Source organism: Lentinus tigrinus, assembly GCF_003813185.1.
Source record: "Lentinus tigrinus ALCF2SS1-7 unplaced genomic scaffold L226scaffold_64, whole genome shotgun sequence".
NCBI lineage: Eukaryota > Fungi > Basidiomycota > Agaricomycetes > Polyporales > Polyporaceae > Lentinus > Lentinus tigrinus.
In genome coordinates this window covers 83,798-102,736 of record NW_027137973.1, presented here as the reverse complement: position 1 = coordinate 102,736, position 18,939 = coordinate 83,798, and the positions used below count along the sequence as shown (strand labels likewise).

At 59.0% G+C, this 18,939-nt stretch overlaps 7 protein-coding genes across 7 annotated transcripts; 3 read left to right on the top strand and 4 right to left on the bottom strand.

Moving 5' to 3' along the window:
* Nucleotides 1-1,336: 1,336 nt before the first annotated feature.
* Nucleotides 1,337-2,662, bottom strand: L226DRAFT_473549 (uncharacterized protein; the record flags this gene model as incomplete). Its single annotated transcript, XM_067676526.1, has 3 exons — nt 1,337-1,942; nt 2,009-2,221; nt 2,339-2,662. 3 exons carry the CDS (start codon nt 2,660-2,662, stop codon nt 1,337-1,339), a joined length of 1,143 nt encoding a protein of 380 aa, XP_067528979.1.
* Nucleotides 2,663-2,794: 132 nt separating this feature from the next.
* On the bottom strand, nt 2,795-4,150 carry L226DRAFT_576455 (uncharacterized protein; the record flags this gene model as incomplete). The annotated part of the gene is made up of 1 exon (XM_067685356.1): nt 2,795-4,150. The coding sequence occupies one exon, from the start codon at nt 4,148-4,150 to the stop codon at nt 2,795-2,797; it is 1,356 nt and encodes a 451-aa protein (XP_067528978.1).
* Nucleotides 4,151-8,224: 4,074 nt separating this feature from the next.
* L226DRAFT_447118 (uncharacterized protein) lies at nt 8,225-8,542 on the top strand (the record flags this gene model as incomplete). Its single annotated transcript, XM_067674905.1, has 1 exon — nt 8,225-8,542. A coding segment is annotated over one exon (318 nt), but the record flags the coding sequence as incomplete, so codon positions are not given.
* A 1,892-nt stretch (nt 8,543-10,434) lies between these two features.
* Nucleotides 10,435-11,511, top strand: L226DRAFT_540753 (uncharacterized protein). The gene has a single exon (XM_067681940.1). It carries the CDS (start codon nt 10,484-10,486, stop codon nt 11,255-11,257), a length of 774 nt encoding a protein of 257 aa, XP_067528976.1. The 5' UTR covers nt 10,435-10,483; the 3' UTR covers nt 11,258-11,511.
* A 1,045-nt stretch (nt 11,512-12,556) lies between these two features.
* On the top strand, nt 12,557-13,452 carry L226DRAFT_540751 (Non-heme 11 kDa protein of cytochrome bc1 complex). Its single transcript, XM_067681939.1, has 5 exons — nt 12,557-12,707; nt 12,774-12,904; nt 13,134-13,152; nt 13,227-13,308; nt 13,379-13,452. Exons 1-4 carry the CDS (start codon nt 12,570-12,572, stop codon nt 13,263-13,265), a joined length of 327 nt encoding a protein of 108 aa, XP_067528975.1. The 5' UTR covers nt 12,557-12,569; the 3' UTR covers nt 13,266-13,308; nt 13,379-13,452.
* Nucleotides 13,453-14,095: 643 nt separating this feature from the next.
* On the bottom strand, nt 14,096-15,605 carry L226DRAFT_540750 (uncharacterized protein). Its single transcript, XM_067681938.1, has 3 exons — nt 15,509-15,605; nt 14,626-15,416; nt 14,096-14,553 (listed from the first exon to the last, which is right to left on the bottom strand). Exons 1-3 carry the CDS (start codon nt 15,584-15,586, stop codon nt 14,283-14,285), a joined length of 1,140 nt encoding a protein of 379 aa, XP_067528974.1. The 5' UTR covers nt 15,587-15,605; the 3' UTR covers nt 14,096-14,282.
* A 629-nt stretch (nt 15,606-16,234) lies between these two features.
* L226DRAFT_617560 (uncharacterized protein) lies at nt 16,235-18,319 on the bottom strand. The gene is made up of 4 exons (XM_067687054.1): nt 18,160-18,319; nt 17,636-18,102; nt 17,336-17,573; nt 16,235-17,260 (listed from the first exon to the last, which is right to left on the bottom strand). Exons 1-4 carry the CDS (start codon nt 18,241-18,243, stop codon nt 16,283-16,285), a joined length of 1,767 nt encoding a protein of 588 aa, XP_067528973.1. The 5' UTR covers nt 18,244-18,319; the 3' UTR covers nt 16,235-16,282.
* Nucleotides 18,320-18,939: the final 620 nt, after the last annotated feature.

Here is an 18,939-nt window from a genome sequence, read left to right as displayed (position 1 = left end):
GGTCACGGGAATGGGGTTCAGGGGATCCAAAAAGGGGGTGTCCAAGATAGGAAAGGGTCTGAAAGAGGAAACTGGAACTTCCGGGAGGGGCGAAAAGGGGGTGCTGGTCCACAGACCGTGACAGCAGGGCCCTTGATGTTCACGTTGTCGATGTAGTGAAGCGCGATGTCCGGGATCTCTGCCTTAAGGATGTGTCCGACATCGTCATGGAAGATCGGTACCGAGTTCGACCAGCCCATCAGAAGCGTCGTCAGTCGCATAGCTCCGAACGGTGTCTGGAAGGTAGTGAGGTCCCGGGAGGACTCGTCGATCTCGCGTTCGTCGTATCCCACGTACAGGTCCAGGGTCGTCCCGCAGGCGCATCCAGTGAATTGCTCCGCAAGGTGGTCCGGTACCGGAGGTATGCCGGAGTGCTGTATCGTGACCTTGTTCAGGGGCTCCAGGCTGTGTACTATGCGGATGTTCCCGTCTTTTTTCAGCACGCAGAACCATCGGGACCGGTAGGACGCGTTAGACGGCTCGTAGACCCCGGAAGCCATTTTGCGTTTGATGAGCGCGGCCACCGCGGCGTAGATGCCTGGCGGGATCAGAATGTTCTTCTGTATCCAGGGTACGTGCGGTACGACCGGGAACTTCACCGGCGGGAACATATCCCGGCGGAAACATCCCCGCTCAGTGTCGTCCCACGCGAACGCCTGGTTGTGCTTGCACATGAAGTCATCGACCACATCGAGCTCCGCCGGTAGCAGCCAGGCCGTGTGCCGATTACGGAACTCCTCCCGGTGTTCCACCATGTAGCGACCAGTGGGCGTGAACGGCGGTGGGTTGGGGTCGAGTTCCGGCATGTTCTTGAGGGGATCCCCGACCTCGTTGCGGACGATACGGTACTCCTTAGGTAACTCTCCGACGAGCGGGCGGACTTTCAGGTGTACGGGTTTGTACTTCTTCTTGGTTTTCAGGAAAATGGCGACCGGAGTCGGAGCATACGGAGAGGACAGCTGCGGGGTATAACGGTTTGGAGGTACCGGTCGGCGTGGTAGGCTTCTCGTCGGATAGACGGGGTATGCGACCTGGCGGCGGACTGGTTCTCCGGGCTCGGCGTTTTGAGGAACAGAATTGACCGGTGCGAGAGATGGAGACGAAGACGAAGACGGAGAAACCTGATAGAAGAGCGATTGTATGAGCGGTTCGGACTGGACATCCTCGCACGCAGATAGATAGGAAAAAACAATTGAAGCCGGAGAGACATCAGAGAGGAGAGAGAGAGCGGTGCCTTCGAGTTCTTGGGTATCGTGGTTGTAGTTCATTAGTATAGCGACATCTCCCTGGCCGTAGGTCAGATCCTCGACGTCCGAAAACCCGGAGGGGGCTGGTTCGCCCTCGGAGACTCTCCCCGGGCATAGGTTGGAAGGGTAAGGGTCTTGTGCGTATTCGGGCAGGTCAATACTACCTCCTGACGTCCTCCGCCTATATTCCGCACTACGCAGGAAGTGAGAACGTCGAACGGCCTTCCGAGCAAGATGTCGTAAGCCGCGTTCTCGACGACATGCATCTGCAGCCAGACCGTGATCCCTCCCGCGAACAGCAAGGGTACGTTCTCCGTGAGCCCCTTCATCCTGTTTTCGGTCCCGTTGGCCGTGGTCATCGGAATGGTGTTCCTCTCGTCGTAAGCGATACCGAGCCGGTAGCACATGTCAGCGTTGATGGCTACAATCTGCGAACCAGGGTCGAGGATACACTCTACGAGGCTGGAGTCGTTCACCCAGGCCGGGCGCAATTTCTGGACAGCGGCACTGACGACCACTCCGGACTCCTCTGACTCCGCTGGTAGGTAAGTGTCCGAGAAGACACCCTGGAAAGCGAAAGACTCCGAAGTCTCGAGGGACCCTTCCAGTTCGTCGCTGAATGGTGCCCAGGCAGTTAGCGGGTCCCCGCCGGAGGCCTCAGAGTCGTCCTCTCCACCTTCGGAGTGACCGTCGGATTCGGAGGCCAACCGGTTGAGCATGACAGCTACCGGGGCCGCCTTCGAGGGGTTCTCCGTCGCGACACGGTGCATGCCCGTGGCCCGATGCACCCTCTTACACAGCCCTGGCGCCAGGCTGAAGAGCTCAGTGGGGGTCAGCTGGATGGACCGAGCTTCGACGAAGTTCCGTTGCCAAACCCGTTCTTCCGCCTCCGGGTCGGCGACCGGTAACACGTTGTGATAGGCCACGGTCCTAGGCTTGACTGGAACCGCCCGGCCCTTGGTCTGTATGGCGACGGAGGGGCGGTCTTGGTCACGGTTGCCCTCCGTAGTTGCCGTGTCCGGGACGGCAATCGTCGCGTCGGTGACCGGGACAGATGGAGCAGGCGGCTTCGGTGCCTGCCCAGAGCGGTATGCGTAGTCGTGCACCTTCGGGTCCCCGGCGGTGGTTGCATCGCGGACATTCGCATATGGGTGGAGTGGCGGTAGGGCTTCCGGTGTCGATGGGTTGGAGTACGACGGTTCTGCCATCGTCGACGACGATGGGTCTTCGTCCGGTACTTCTTCGATAGAAGCGGAAGGCACCGGTTGCTGGACTGGGTCCCTGCGAGCCGTCTTCTGTGCTTGTCGGTGTGGTTTGGTGGTTATTTCGACTCCGTCGAATACTGCCCGCTTCCGGCAGTCTCGGAGGTCCACCATCAGCGACAGCTTCTGCTCCAGCATCTCGATTTCCTCATCCTGTGTGCGTACTGGTCGCTCGGTAGAGTTAGCCAAGACGGAGAACATCATAGCCTCTGCTGCAGAGGCCTGGGCCTGAGTGGCGGGCGGAGCTCAGTTCGGATTCCGGTCGTAGAAAGCCTGCATTCGGTCGCGGATACACCCTCGACCGCGTGGAACCGGAGAGCCATCGTGCAGGTGAATCTCCCCTTTCGGACCTGCCCGGGTGATGAGACCGTCTCGGAGGTCCTCTTCGACCGACGGGCAGTTCCGGATGTTGCATCGGTCAAGCCCGCAGTAGTAGCATCCGAAGTCATGCGGGTCGTGACGAGGTGGGTAGTACAGCTGGGCGTCAGGTGCAGGGCCTTGCCCGGGGGGGTAGCGCGGGGGGCTGTCCGGGAACCGTCCGTCTTGAGTGGCCGGAGGCGGCTGCTGCTGCTGCCCGTACCGCGGCGCCTGGTATTGGGGCTGCGGCTGCGGTGGGGGCTGTTGGTAAGCGTTCGCCGGCTGGGACGGTAGGTATGCCTGCGGCGCGTGCTGCGAGTAGTGACCGGCGTGCTGCGGTTGCGGCGGGTAAGCATTCGGCGGCGGGGGCTGCCTCTGCCCGTACGGCGCCGGAGGTTGCCTCGACTGACCGATGAGCGAGCCGGCTGCGTGGACCGCGTCCGAGAGAAGGTTCTGTAGGACCTCCGCCTTGACGTACAACCCATCGCCTGACGGGGGCACCGGAGCAGCGGCCGGTGGGGCGCTCCGCCGCATGTCTAGGTGTGGTGGCGGGTCGTACCTGGTCGCCTTCGGAGCCGCGGTCGGAGCTGAGGTAGGCGGTGGAGGCGTATAGTCGCCGTAGGACGAGTCCTCGATGACGTATTGGATGGCCTCCGCCACCTGCTCGAGGAGGTAGGGGTCCGCGCGGTGCTTGTTCAGAACCTTCTGAAGGAGACGGCCGTTCACCGCCGCTTGCTGCTCCGGAGTGAGGAGCCGGCGGAGCTGGTCGGACGCCTCCCGCTGCGTGAGATCGGGCGATGGACGCGTCATGAGGAAGCTCGCTATGGGGTAATATTTCGCATAGAAGCTCGTGAACTCCTGCAGGGTATGGAACCCGCGGGGCCCCTGGTCCCGGAGCAGCGCGTCGTAGTCCGCCCAGCTGTAGTGATGCTCGGTGTCCGTTCCGACATAGAACTTGAGGATAGCCGCCTTGTAGTCAGCGTAGGAGACCGTCGCATCGCGGTACTCTGGAAGGGACTCCCAACGGTGAGCGACTTCCGAAGGGACGTAGTAGGTAGAGGCCTCCTTCCGTTCCTCGTGCGCATCGTTGCCGATGTTGTTCCGGCGCAGGATCTGCTCGAGGAAATGGAAGTACCGGCTGACGGTGTCGCGGCTAGCCTCCGACCAAACGGGGGTGCCACGTTCGTTAGGGAGCGGCATGGTATGGAGGCCTCGGTCGTTGGGGTTTGGTTGCGGATCGGCCATAGCGGAGGTTGGTGTGTTGTCTAGAGGTGGTTGTTGAGGACGGGGGGTCCTGCGGCGGGTCGGCGGTGGAAGTTCAGAGGCGAGCGGAATGCCTTGTTCCGCGTGCGCTCGACGGGTTCGCGAAGCGGAGGATATATCGAAAGGCTCGGAAGGGTGTGGATTAGGCACCGGCGAGGACTCGGCGGATGATAGAGGGGTAAGCGAAGAGGATTCCGACGGCGTGGACGGGGCTGTCCCGAAGTGAGTTGAGTCTTCTGGTTCGGAGCGGAGCTCGTTGTCGAGTTCCTGGGAGAGGTCTTGTAGCGCAGCGCGGAGCTCCGAAATGCGGAGGTCAATGTTGTCCGGGTTCGGGTCCGAATACGAATCAGACCGGAACAGCTTGAGAGAGATCGGAGGTGGCCACAAATAAACCCCTCGCGGTGGGCTCCAAAATGTAACGTCTATCGAGAACCTAACCGCGGCGAGCGGAAATAGGGATCGGGACAGAGTATGTAGTGAGCGAGGTGGGGTGAGGTTCCCGACTGGTCAAGGTCCGGAGCTGGTTCTCGGGTAGCAGTAGGGGGACGTAACAGGACGACTCAGACAGGGAGACTCAGCGGTGACTCGTCCGAACGGGCGATAGCTACTCGGAGACGGTTGCGGTACCGGGGGCTTGGATGGAAGACGGTGACGGGGACGGAAAGGGACGGGTCCCTGTTGCTGCCCTTTTTGCTGAGCCGGACAGCGAGCGGTGAGCGGTAGACGGTGTGGTACGGTACTGGAGGGCGGTAGGCAGGGACTAGGGGGTCCCCGACAGCGAGGACCACCGGACATTACTTCCGATGGTATAGACGGTAACGGAAACGGTGTCGGAGACGGTGGACGGTGCGGTCGGTGGACGGTCAGTATGAGAACTTTCCTGTTTTTGCGGTGGAGCGGTCAAAAGACTGTGCACTGTGCGGTGAGGGGGAAACGGAGTCCGGGGTTGCTTCCTGCTACGCTACGGATACAAAAGGGACTTCTGGACAGGAACTACGCACGGACCACGAACCGAGACTGGGCCCGTACCGTCCAATGAGCGTCCTCCGGCTTCCGGTTACCTTCCGACACGCGTTCCTCCTGGTCCCCCGCGTGTTTCCCTCCGGTTGTGTTCGAACCCCGGTTCCGGTGACGACCGCCGGTGAGAAGTGCCCAATGGTGCGGAGAGAGAGACGTCCTGGGGGCTCCTAGGCTAACACCGTGCTAGCAGGCAGGAAGGAACAGCGAGGTCTGTTGCGAGCACCGCCACCGGAGAGGTCCCTCCTGCGTCTGACGAGGTCCGCCACCGGTAAGAGCCTCGGAGTGAGAGTGCGGAGCAGCCAGAGCCAGCCACTATCGATACCCATCAATGGCACGAGGCTCAACCCCGTTCTTGTCCTCCCGCTCGCTCCTTTTCTACATAAGTACGACAAACAGTAACCAATGCTACGTACTCGAACCATGGCTGGCTTATGAAGATCGAACACTGCGCTAGGCTCTAGCTGCTCCTCTTCGGCCTCTCTCAGGCTCTGCCCCGTTTCGCAGTGTACTCGAGTACTTCGGCACAATCTTGTGAATATTTGAATAGTGCGCAGGTGGCACTCGTTGCTGCGCCCAGGGAACATGTGGTAGTGATTGATCCATGAAGGTATAAATGGGATCATGGCATTCGAAGTGCACTGGCCTCGAGAGTCGACTTCCCGCTCCGATTCTGCCACGGCAGCCACTGGCACTAGTACTGCTACACTGGCATGGACGGCTCGGAAGTGCTCTTCCCGGCCGAGATATGCGACCTCATCATCGACTGCTGCTACACGGATCCCAAAGACGACACGAACTACATATGCGACCTTCAAGGCCTGTGCCAGGCTCACATGTTCCAGCTGGGCGGCGGGCGGCGGGGTCCCGCCTGAACCTGTACTGGCACATATGCATATGGCTCCGGCATCCCCATACTGCACCGCATCCCTGCTCGTGCGCACGCTGCGATCTCTGCCGCACCTGGACCTGGGGCACGTCGTCCGAGTGCTCAGCGCTCACCGTTGGCGACCTGCCGGTGCTCGGCTTGCAATACATACATACCTTTTGTCCCGGGCACGTTCGTGCGGCTTCTCGAGAGTCGACAACGTCCGCTCCCTCAGGCTCCGGTTGACTGTCCCTTTCCGCCATTACCCTCCCCGGTACTCAGTACGCTCTCATACTGGGCACCGGGCTTTGGGTCACCCAAACTCGTGTTGTGTGTGCGGTTGAGGGGCGTTGGGGGATCTGTGCTTCAAGCTTGCGGACTTGAAACTTCCGGCTCATATGGTCTCTTCCTGAGCTTCGCTCGTGCGCGATATCGCTCGAGGACGACCTGAGAGACCGTGATGTGGACGCGATAGAAGCGGTTGTGGAAAAAAAGGAGGATGATAAGGGGTCCGTCTGCAATGACCTCCGCTCCCTCCGTCTCCAGTTCTCCTTCATACGCACCAAGGTACGTGCAATTGCTTATGCTTATCTGTATTCTTCATATATGATATGTGCGCATTCACGTGCTGATCACGACGTCTGTAGCCTCCAATGCGGTCCAAAGACGTTCTGAGTAGATTCCCACCAAAGGGGGCGGGCGTTCGGCCAGTCAATCCGCCACATGGAACTACACCTCGGCTCGGCTGGCATGGTTGGCGAAAAGGCCCTTGATATAGACTGTAAGCCGCGTCTTTCCTTCCCTCACGAACCGTCGCGTGAGTGAACACGATCGCGGTACAGGCTTGGAGAATGTTGTGGCCCGCATTGCTTCCCAGGACGACCTGCGCACGCTGCATGTCGTGTTTCCCTGGTTGGACAACGACTGCAGCGCCCTCACCCTGCTGCCCTCCTTCTTGTCCGCAATCCAATTGCGGGAGAATTTCACAAGGCTGTCTCTGGACCTGGGGCTGTCGAGTTACTCCCTGGGCCGGGCCGGGCCTCAGTACTCAGTGAACGAGCCTGACCGCCTCTTCTCCCCCCGGGAGACGAAGGCGGCGCTGGAGGGCTTTCCCAAGCCTCCTAGAGTAGACATTGTCATACGCTTGGTAGGGGTCCGGACCCCTCCCAGTCTCCAGATGGGCTGCCGGCGAAGTTATCTGCGCAGTTCCGTGATCGAATGCGGGGCATAGAGCATACCGTTGTCGTTTATGGTGGTAGTTCAAGTGTTTCCGTTAGTGTTCTCGTATCGTGTCAGACGGTGGCCAAGCCTAGTAGCACCCAATCTAATTTCAAATTCAAAGTCGCAGAGGCGGACGTCGAGAGACTCGGAGACTCGTTGGTGTGCTGGTTCACTTGTGCAGTTCGGGTCTAGTGGTGGAGAGCTCGCTACAGGTCAGTATCCGTCTGTTCCTCCGGTCCGTCACAAGAACTCACCTGGACGAATACAAGCCACAGCCATCGACCTCGGACAAGCTAGAGCAGAGCAGGTTTGGGAACGACTTCATGGCGGCCTTGCCAGCACCCGACCGTCACGTTCCGAGCTCCCTCAATGGAGACTCGAACATCCATTCCAACCCCTCTGTCACCCTGCCTCCTCCTCTGCCACCGTCATCCGAGCTCGATCCCAACTCATTCGGGATTGACTTCTCGGCGGACAGCGAGTCGATTTTTCGATCCGAACTCGACTCTGAACTTTGGGCGTGACTTTGCAGCATGGTTTGACCCCGAATCACCTCCGCCCCAGCTTCCCTCTGCTGCTTCCACGTCTCCATCGTCATCCGATCCCGCTAACCGATCTTCTTGATCCCAGGGTGCTGCCACTGTCAGTGCGGCATCCAGGGCCTCATTTTGTTTTGTTCTTGGATCACACTGCCGTTGCTTTCGTCTCTGTTCAGCACCGTTGTTCTGTGCACTCCTCGTACTTCCAAGCCCGATGTACATGTGAGCCCGGGATCCAGACGGCGTAGCTATAGATCTCATAGATGTGCTCTATGGTGGCTCGCGCGCAGAGAATGCTGGGACCATAGATGTCCCCCGATAGGAAACAGCCTAAAGGGTCCGCCGCCCGAACGCCAGTGACCTGGAGGCCGGCAACCTATGCGTTGCCCCTCTCTCCCGACCACGATGTCGACAGACTCACCTCGCGTCCCACTCGAAGTTGCAGAGAACATCATCGACCAGCTCAGCGATGACGTTCGCACGCTTCGAAGTTGCGCATTGACCTGTCGCGGATGGCTTCCCCGTTCTCGGTATCAGCTCATGTCCTCAATCGGTATACACTCAGCAGACGATCCTGCCTCTATGTACAACTACTTCAGAGCTCACCCTCGCCTCACGGATGCCGTCCGGAGTGTCACCGTCACCCGGCCGCCATCGCATCGCCGCTCTCCACATCTTGATTCATTCCCGGTGCTCTTATTATCGCTCTTTCCGAACCTACGCAGCTACCACTACTCCTCGCCGGACCATGGCGACAAGTATCCCGTTTCACTCCATTCCACCACTCTCCTCGGTATCAAGGTGTATCTCCACTTGGAAGTGCTGACACTTGTGAATATCGCATTTCGCACAGGAGGAGAGTTCGCGCGGCTCCTGGTCGCCTTACCGCGCCTGCGGGTCCTGCATTGCGTAGTATTAGACTTGGTGGGCTTGGAGGACAACCAAGGCGGCCTTCGTGGCTTTGCGCGGTTTCGTGACAAGTGTAGCCGGCTGTCTGAAGTGAACGTAAGTCGCCTAGCACATGCTTTGCGGTAGATATGCTGCTGACCTCCGAGTCTCTTGGCAAGTTACAAGTCACAAGTAATTCTGTTGTCCGCCTCGTCATTAGCATGTGCTCCTCATCCTTGAAAATTCTGCGGTGCGACATGGATGACCCTGGTATGATTCAGGGTACGAATGCTGGGAAAAGTATGTCTTGCTCGAGCTGCAACTTCTTGCAGATCATCGCAGATCTAGATCATAATGGCTGACGGACTCTTTCTATTGACGCAGTCGGCCCGGAGTATGATGCAGGCCTACCCTCGGAGTTAAAGCAACTGGAGTGTCTGGAAGTGATCACCCACTACAAGCGTCTTCCCGTGGTCGCGGTGTTCGTCAGAGAATTTACCCGGTCATTTCTCAAGTCTCCACTCCGCCACTTGACGATCACCCTCCAGTGGATTCTTGAAAGCTTTGTCACCATAAGCGAAGACGTCGATCGACAACTGGAGGATTGTATCCTCGCGCACAAGATACCACGCGTGACAATATCGTTCCCCCAGGCGAAGCACAACAGACTCGCATTCTGGACGAGGAAGTTGCAGGGCGGCTTTCCGCGTCTGCATGAGGGCGGAATCTTGGAGGTCCGCTGCTCTCCCAGTACGTACCGCATGTGCGAATGCCCATGTCCGTTCTCTTCGCTTAACAGTTCTGTGGCGCACTGTGTAGGAGGGAAGAAGTGGCTCGGTCACGACGACTCGCCCGTGACAGTCATAGCCGCTTCCCCGGACGGTCGATATTTCGCCACCGGCGCATCGGATGGTACTGTCATCATATGGAGCACGACAGCGTCTCCCCAGGAGAGTCTCGTCGAGATACACCCACCGGCTGGATCTGGACCCATCGCGACTCTCACATTCTCCGACACTAGTGACTTCTTAGCAGTCACTCAACGGACCGATCAAGTTCTCACTGTCTGGTGTGTCGATGACGGCTCCCAAGTCGTCTCAAGTACTGAGACTCTCGAAGAGGGCACAGTGCAACTCTGGGTATGGTGGACTCCAGAGAATGCTGTCGTTTATATCACTCTTGGAATCATTGCATCGCAGGCACATCAGTAATTTCAAATTTTTCTGAACGCGTCTGAACACGTCTGAAATGTCTGATGCAGACGTTTCAGACGCGTTCAGACGCGTTCAGACGTTCAGACGTTGAGCCCGTCAGACATTGTCTGAATATTGTCGCTATGCCACTTACCCCGATTCAAACGGTCCCTAGACCTTCCTCCCCCTCCATAGACCCTCCGGCTGCCTCAAAATCTCCACGGTTTCTTCATGGTGTGGGGGAATAGCCTCGAGACTGTTTCTCTCTGTTGTGCCACTACGGCTCGATATTCTTGTAAGAATCGAAATCTGACGTCGTCAGGCAGTTTTATAGGGCTAAGCAGTATGTTTTCCAGAGTTTGAGTATCAGAAATGGCGACATGAGTGAGCTACGAAGCAAACACGGTCGCGGGCGAGGTCGAAGGCGTTAAGCGCCCGCGCGCCAGACGTTCAGAAAAATCCGGAATTACTGATGCAGATCCAGACGGCGTTGTCCTGGTCACTGCCAGAACAAATCCAAGTTTCCCACAACGCAGCTCCCACTGCTGGCGACTCACCCATTGCAGTCGCGCCCCCTGAACGCGCTATCATGGGCGGGTTAGAGGATGCTGTTGCTGTCTTCACTTGCATACAGTCCCTTACCGGCAGATTGGTCGCGGCAATCTCCGTGAGCAAAGATTTGGCTCTGGAGTACAGAATCTGGCATATTGTCAATTTCGCCTCCACACCCGAAATGCACCAATTGACCGCTCCTTCCATCTTCCCTTCTTCTGCGACTTTCCTAGGCGATGACCAGCTCGTCATAGGCTACCCTGACGGCACCATCGAGTGGTGGGACCTATCCTCATTCCCATTACCCACCACAGAACCGCACGGCACCCTCACTGTCTATCCTGAAGGCGACCAGGACGTCGAGATTAAGCTCCTGTCCGCATCGCCGCTAGGAACCTTCCTCGTCGCATGGAACCCTCGTAACTCGACGGTACCGGTCCTACGACACCCGGGCCGGATGAACTTCGATCTCTGTCCTGGACAGAGTCACGCTGCGAGTCGCAGTGACTGTGTACACATCTGCCTCGAGGGACCCATACAGCAGGCTGGTGATGTGTGCTTCTCTCCGTGCGAGCAGTACATTGTGACTGTTGTCGGCGCCCAGGACTCGAAACTTGAAACTGTTCGCTTGTGGAGCGCCGTCGATGGATCACTCATATGGCGCTTCACGGAGGATTGGATGGGGACGCACATTGTTTTCTCCACAGATGGGAGGACCTTGGCGTTGGGAGATGCAAACGGACAGGTTTGCCTGTATCCTGTGTCTCGGTTTGTCAGGTCGGACACGCGCCTTGCTCCGTTGACGGTCTGATACAGTATATAGCCCCCCGCAGGAGTGTACAAACTTGAAGTCGGACCGTGTATCCTGCGTACGGGATACTACCCTTGTAATGTACTCTGCACGTACACGCATACCGTACGTACGGACAAGCAGACGTTAACCAAGTTCCAACACACCTCGCCCAGTCTTGAGTCTGTAGCCATAACTGCGGCACCCACATTGCTTGTATGCTACCAACCTGAAGCGTGCCTGCTGTTCGCAATATATTACAATGACCCTGCAGCTACTCAGAGCAGGACATGAGCACGATGCCGTCAGAAAGTGATACATTCCGCATGCCTAGCGACTACATCGGCGTCAACCCGTGAAGAATATTGAGGAGTCGTGCACGGATCTCGCAGTGTTCGGAGTGCGATACCGCCCTGCCGGGGCCCGATGATCCTTGCGCACATCAGGCCCAAAGACCAACTTCAGCGGTCTGTTTCCACGTCGCGCTTCGGCATAAGCCACCCCCAGGCACTGGTCAGGCAATCCGCAGCAGTAGCTCAGAGGCGAGGGATGACAGGGTTGTTTTCTCGAGCTTTTTGTGCGGACGGTTGATGAACGCCATGGGGATAGCGTAGAGAGAGCGTGTGCAAGGCTAGGTAAGTACGTACTACGTAGCCTGCCAGCGAAGGTGACATCGCATCGTCCAGCATAATGCTAGCCAGTCGCCCGCGGTCGGACCAGCCGGAATGGGATAATTAATGTCGATATGGTGCACGGTGAACATGGGCAGGGATGTCGAGTTCCATTGTCGCAGAGATGGTCCCAGAGGTCGCCAAGGAGGGTTGAACGACAAGGTGGCCTGGTATATCGTCGGATGTAACATCGGAGAAGCTCTTCGTCTTGGTAAAAGTCGCAGGTAGTCCCGCCCGAGGACCTTAATGTTAGATTCGCCGCCGCGCACGGTGAATTAGGCTGCCAGTGAGTAGAATAGTACGCACCCTCCAGCGGTTGCAACAGAGCGCTGAGCTCCTTGGGGCCGTTCTCTATGACGAGATAAGTACCCGCCTCGTAGTGCGTTCGTAGAGTCTCGGGGTGCTTCGCTTACTTGCACTTAGTGTGGCATGGATGGGACCGAGCTCGAGCAGGTGTGCAGCGTCGTCTGTGCTGGTTCACTTGTGCGGTTCCAGTCTGGTTTGACTGGGGGGACCGAAGCGAACCAAAGGGGCCAATCGGAACCGTGGGATTTAACGCGTGTGGGTGATCCGTTTGCAGCCGTGGGCGGACTCGGGCAAGGCCAGCTTGCTTGCTTGCACACCGAATCTACTCGCAGCGTTTGCTACGACCGTCATCGACCATGAGTCTCTCCGCGCTCTTCTCGTCTGTCTTCTCCGTCGTCCACGCCGACGCCCCCGAGGACAAGGAGCCCCAGGACGCCCAGGAAGAGGCCAAGGAGGAGCCCCAGGAGGAAGAGGAGGAAGAGGAGCCTGAGGATGTGAGTCTCCACGTCTCCCCGTCCCCTCGTGCTCGATGCTCACGAACGGCGGCGCGTCGTCTGCAGATTCTCCCCGCGCTGCAGGAGGAATGCCAGGAGAGCGCCAAGTGCGCGCCGCTCACCAAGCACTTTGCCCACTGCGAGGAGAAGGTCAACGCCGGCGAGGGCTTCAAGGGCGAGGACTGCGTTGAGGAATTGTGAGTGTGCACAGTGACAGTCTCATTCTCATCCGTGTTAGCGTGAACGTGGCTGACGAACGTGTCCCCGTTACCGTTGCAGCTGTGAGTACGAGCTCTGCGATGTGACGTGACTGTATGCTGACTTCTTGGCTCGTGTGCGTGCGCCCGGACGACAGACCAGTGAGTGCATTCTGTCCCTCTTGCGCACCGCACATACGTATCTCAATGTTTTTTTTTTTCGTCACAGCCTGATGCACTGTGTCAACGTACGTTCCCCCGCTCGTGTCCCCCCTCTCTGTCCTCGCTCGCTGACGCTTCCCCCCCCCTTTTTTTTCCCTAGGGCTGCGTCGCGCCAAAACTCTTCGCCAAGCTCAAGTAGAGGAGGCCCCTACCTACCTACCTACCTACCTTACCGTCCTTAGGTCAGTTGCGCCGACGTACATCCCGCGCTCCGCTCGTCGTTCTTTCAAAGGCTCACGTGTCGTCACGCAGTTAGAGTAGTCTCCGATGTATGCGCGGTGCCGTCGCTAATGAGACTGCGTCTTGAATGCTTCCTGATCCTGCTCTTTTTCTCTCCTGTGCGTGCCGACTACGCCCGGTTGAATCGTTTCGACTTGCGTCGTGTGGCTCTGCGGTACGTCCTGGCCTAGATCTGTTGCTCGTTTTCATTCTTTCTCTCGTCCAGGATGTTCGCTGTGCACTTCTCAGGAAGGCGGTTCTGACTCGGTTGTTTACTGTATGCGCACATCAGCGCAAGGCCAGAGCGTTGCTGTACCAGCGAAACTGCGTTCCATCAGTACTGACACCCCGAAGTGGTACAACATGTTTGGGTACAGCCTATGTACGCAACATCGTGTTGGCATCCCCCCTCCACTACGACGTTGATCGCTTCCCATTCCCATGGACGAATCGCTCATCCCCATACACGGCTGCGAAATGACCATGCCTCCTGCTTCCACCCAGGGATACGCCACGCTACGCGCATACACCGTTATCCTGGCATCCTCGCACCACGTTCAACCTCTGCCGGTGTACACCGTCAACGTCATTGGGCCCCGCGCCCCTCCTCGAGCTGCTCCTCCGAACGCCCCGAATGCCCCCGTTACTGGTGCAACTTCGTGCGCGAGCTGGAGGCGGTGCAGAACAGAACATGCGCAATCTCGCTGTCGTATATATGTGTTGGCGTGCATGCAGTCCGGGGGAAGAGGGCGGTATGTTGTATCCATATCGTCGAGGCGCGCACGTGCGCGGTCTATACATGTACGGTAACACAGGTGTATGCCGGACAGGCTCGGGCTCGAGTGGATGAACGTCATCGTGTCGTTCCTTGTGTATCTACATACACAGCGAGCGCACAGACTGCGACCGCCTCCATCCATTACTCCTACGACTCCCCCTACGACGCCGCCATGATCCCCCAAATAAGCCCCGGCAGCCGCTCCTTGATCAGCTTGCGCTGGTACAACGGCGTCCGTGTCGTGATCTGCGCCCCCTCGAAATCCACCAGCCGCAGCCCGTACACGCACTTGCCGCTCTTGCGGAACGGGGACGGCAGCCCCGGCAGCCCCGGGGGCGAGAGCGGCGCGTAGGCCACGTTTGCGGGGCGGTAGTCGAAGTGGTCGACGTGCAGGCTAGAGAGGTCGTGGTACATCCGGCGCAGGTCGATCCTGCCCGCGCAGTGTTAGTTCAACGGCCATGTCGCTCATGTCGCTCGTGCAGATGGTGCGGGAGACACGTACAGGAGCTTGTCGGGCATCTGTCCTGGGGGAAGGCGCCCCCCGACCTTCTCGAGCAGCAGGACGTCCACCCGCGTGCACGGCGGCGGGCCCTCCGGCGCCGGCGGCCGCACGTCCGACCCGTCCGCCGGGAACGGGCAGTTCTCTTCGTCGTCGACGTCATCCCATCCGTAGCTCGCGGGGGGCTCCGAGGTCGGAAGGCGCGTCCATTTCGACTCTGAGTCGGTGTTCGCTGCTGGCACGCAGTGGAAGTACCCGTAGAAGCGCGGGGCGACGACGCCTTGCAGCGCCTGGATGTGCTCGTACATCGCCGCCTCTTTGGAGAGGAGCGCCCCCGCCTCGTCCGTCTGCGCCGCTTTGATGACCAGCGGCGGGATGTAGTAGCAGCAGCGCGAGCCTGAGGTATCCTCATCATCCTCAGACTCAGACTCCCCCCTGAGGGCCGAGTCGGCCGCTCTGACGACTTCAGTGACCTCAACGTCAACGTCAACGTCGACGTCGTACACCACATGCCGCTCGTTCGCCGCGATCAACTCGCCCACCCTCAGGTGCAGCCGGACTCGCGGCTGGTCCGGGCGCGGCGGGACGGGCTGGTTGGCCGCAGGCATCTCGGGCACGAGGTAGTACCCCATGTACCCTGTGCCCTCGGGGACGTAGCCGTGGTGTTTCTGCCGGGGCTCTCCTGGGGGGCTGCGCGCCAGGGTGAGGGTGAGGGGGACGGCGTCGCCGTGGCCGCTGGTGGAGTCGATGGCGGTGACGAGGCCGTCTATGGTGAGAGAGGTCACGCAGTTTCCCTGTGTAGGTAGGGGGTAGGTGGTGAGAGTGCCGGTGGGTCAGAGATACGGTGAGTGGGAGGTTTGTTGACGGTTGGTGGCGCTTCACTCACCGGTAACGGTGGTAGTTGAGTGGGTTCTTGTGTAGGAGACATGAGCGGAGCGGAGCAAGGTGTAGTTGAAGGATGCATGCCACGACTGGGACGGAACTTGAAGATTGAAGCTTGAACATCAACGCTCGCTTAGCAGAAGGCGCATGGCAAACACGCACCCGCCTGAAAGCTGAGGTTGTTTGACCTTTTCCAGCCGTGCTAGAGCCTAGAGGGGACGCAGCTTCTTCGATGTTTTCTGCCGTTGCAGGCTGGAGTGGTTTCTACTGGACCGAGCAGATATGAGAAATAGCAGAGCTTACCACTTGACATGCTGGACTTGCCAACTGTCGTGATTCGTCTGGATAAGGACAAGTTGTATTGTTGTCGCCTTCGGGCTCCTCGAAGCAAACGTGCTTGTGGGTGTCGCACTCCTCGTGTTGGCAGGCGATGATATGTGCACTTGGGTGGACAAGACAGGTGGGTCGCGCTATCAACCTGTTATCTTCAAGGACGACGACGAGGGAAGGCATTGGTGCCATTGTGGGTTCGGAGGCAAGGTATGTTCCTAGTGGTACTCGATGTTTAGACCCCACGATTTCGGACTGCGAACTCGGAAGCAGCGGCGTTGGTTTGCGAGGACGTGTGATTGGTATCTATGCTTTGCATCGCTATTTGCTACAAATTTGGTCATATCTACCCACTCTCCATCCACACGCGCAACCTCCTAGATGACGATGTTAGCTTAGTCACTTTATCATTGCCGTCAGAAAGAAAGAAAGTCCGGCAACGACTCACCTAAACAAGGTCCAACACAGTCACGCTCCCATCGCTCGAGCCCAGCGCCACCCGCCCCGTCTCCTCATCATAGTCAAACGCCGTCCAATTACACCCCTCCCTCGTCTGCGCCCACAGCGTCCTCGCCGCCGGCCCCGTCCTCATCCCCATCCCCATCCCCATCCCCATCCTCATCCCCACCTCCGCGCAGCGCCTCTGCAGCGGGCCCTCGAACACCGCCGCGCACAACGACTCCGCGGTACGTGCGTGTGCGTGTCCATGTCCGTGTCCAGGGCTGGGGCCAGGGCTGGGGCTGGGGCTGAGAGGGCGCAGGCGGTCCGGGTCGAGCGCCTCGTCGACCGGCGCGGAGGACGCGTGCACGTCGTACCCCGTGAGGTGCGCGGTGCGCGCGGCGCGCGGCTGGATCCAGAGCGCGGTGCCCGAGGGCCCGAGGACGATGTCCCGGCAGCGCAGGAAGCCGCGCACGGTCGGGGAGGTGTGCTCCGCGCGCACGGGCGGGAAGAGGTACGGCGGGACGGGGGCGGGGGCGGAGGCGGGGGCGAGGGCAGACGTAGGCTGGACGTCCGGGTCTTCGGGCTGAGAACTGCCGTCTGGAAGGGAGGAGGGAGGAGGAGACTCCGAGTTCGAGTTCGAGTTCGAGTTCGGGGTGTTGTCGAATGCTGGGTTCGGGTGCAGGACGAACTGTTCTAGGGTGTGTACGTCCGACGCCCAGGGATCGTCGCTCTCTGCGCGGAGGAGGATGGATAAGGGCTCGTGTCCTGATGCCTTGACCACGTCGTTCGCGTCCACGGTGGTGCCGCACTGGGGAACGACCGCGACGCCGTCTATCCAGCCGAACGTATGGAAGCCGACGGGAGAGTAGGTGACATACTCCCCGTCCGCAGGGCGTAGTTCTGGCTCGGGGAAGAGCTCCACGGAGCGCGCGCGGACGATGAGGATGCTGCGGTGCGCAAAGACGACTTGGAGGCAGCGGTTGTACTGTGATATGTGATAGAAGGACGTCAGTCGCACAGCTAACAGCCAACAGCTGAAACCGAGAAAGGCTGGGCATACCTGGAAGTGCTCGTCCACCGGCCGTTGGGAGCTCTTCAGCAGCGCAAAGGTGTTCTTGCGCCAGTTCATGACGACCGTCTCCGACGCGTCATCGCTGAACGCGATCAAGTCGCCCCGCAGAGCGACGGGGTGGAAGCCCGTAGCGATGTTGCAAACCGACTTGAACGCGGGTGGTTCCCCGTCGTCGCCATCGCCGTCCCCAGGAAAGATAGTCAGTAGCTCGATGCTCTGCGACCCGCTGCACAAGGTTGTCTCAGCGAGCGGAATTACGGGGCATTCAGTGGCGACGTTCACACCAACCCTCCGTGCTGCACGGCGACAGCGAGCGCCGCGTCGGAGTCGGGCTCGGTGTTTACGACGAACCCAGAGAAGATCGTGTTCCGCGGACACCAGTCTGCGACCTTCGTCACCGTCGGCGTCGTCGGTGCAGAAGGGACCGAACCGAGATCCCAGCACGAGATCATCGACCAGATCCCCTTGTAGACCGTCAACAGGTAGCGGCCGCCGCGCCCGGGGAGCAGGCGGACGTGGGACACCCCGGTGCCCGTGCTCGCCTGGAAGTCGACCGAACGCCGTGGCGCGTCCGAGGGGGTGGACCAGAAGGCGGCGAGGCGGAGGGCGTGGCGCACGAGCCGTTCTAGCTCGGGTGCGTCTGCGCGTGCCAGGCGCCGGCATTGGAAGGGGTACCCATGGGAGAGCACTTGTGTGCGACAGACGTTCTGCCACACGAATCGGAGCCTCGAGATTTGAGAAAAGTGGGTGCAGGTCTGTTGAAAAGTTGATATGAAGTTCTGCTCAGGAGGGGACGGTGGTTTTTGATTTACCTGACGGAGTATGAGGATGGATGCCACTGGCAGCAGTGTAAATAGCTGGATGAGTATGTCGTCGTCAAGATCCTGGAGTCTCATCCGCTATTTCTCTTTTTTTGAGTAAGGCCTTCGAAAGCCTTGAGTTGAGCTCGGAGTCGTTAATGGCGGGCTGGAAGAGAATCCTAGACGCCCGACACCACGTTGCACCGAGAGGTCCGTGCGTGAGAATCAGTTTGTGGGGGGGAGGATATAAGAGCTGGCCCTCCGCGCCTGAAAAACTTCAGACGATTCTTCCACGATCATACCGCCGCTGACGAGAACTCAGGCAGCGAGATGAGCACGATGGTCTTCGGACTGTCGGCGTTGACATCGCTCGTTCGGCCACCCACCTTGTTACGTTCAAAGGGACGGGCTTATTCCACAGCTGATGGCGTCTTCGTCGTGGTAGAAGTGTTGTCGTATATCTTCTTCAGTTTTGGTTCTTGTGTGTAGCTAGCTTATCAGCATTTATTGGAAAAAATTCACTGCGCATTGCGTCGGAAGCCAATATGTCGATCAATGTTGAGTTCCTTGACTAGTAACCTGCCCCCTTCCCCCACCAGACGAGATCGCAACGCTCATGAGTATATTCCCCCCGAGCAATACGAGCTTGCTCCGCTGGCAGTACTGCTCGTCTGCCAGGCCTGCTGGGCGAGGAAATGTATCAGTTCCTTCGGTTCGACGTGAGGTGGGAATTGATGTGGCGTCGGTCCGTTTCACTACGTCGTCGACGCGTCGCGGACACCGCATGAATGG

Bases quoted from the DNA above. Each gene is read 5' to 3' on its own strand.
- L226DRAFT_540753 (XM_067681940.1), top strand. From the start codon at position 10,484: ATGGGCGGGTTAGAGGATGCTGTTGCTGTCTTCACTTGCATACAGTCC.
- L226DRAFT_540750 (XM_067681938.1), bottom strand. From the start codon at position 15,586: ATGCATCCTTCAACTACACCTTGCTCCGCTCCGCTCATGTCTCCTACA. The intron at 15,417-15,508 runs GTGAGTGAAGCG...CTACCTACACAG, and splicing joins CTCAACTACCACCGTTACCG to GGAAACTGCGTGACCTCTCT. The intron at 14,554-14,625 runs GTACGTGTCTCC...CTGCGCGGGCAG, and splicing joins CAGATGCCCGACAAGCTCCT to GATCGACCTGCGCCGGATGT.
- L226DRAFT_540751 (XM_067681939.1), top strand. From the start codon at position 12,570: ATGAGTCTCTCCGCGCTCTTCTCGTCTGTCTTCTCCGTCGTCCACGCC. The intron at 12,708-12,773 runs GTGAGTCTCCAC...CGTCGTCTGCAG, and splicing joins AGGAAGAGGAGCCTGAGGAT to ATTCTCCCCGCGCTGCAGGA.
- L226DRAFT_617560 (XM_067687054.1), bottom strand. From the start codon at position 18,243: ATGAGACTCCAGGATCTTGACGACGACATACTCATCCAGCTATTTACA. The intron at 18,103-18,159 runs GTAAATCAAAAA...ACTTTTCAACAG, and splicing joins CCATCCTCATACTCCGTCAG to ACCTGCACCCACTTTTCTCA. The intron at 17,261-17,335 runs GTATGCCCAGCC...CACATATCACAG, and splicing joins CGGTGGACGAGCACTTCCAG to TACAACCGCTGCCTCCAAGT.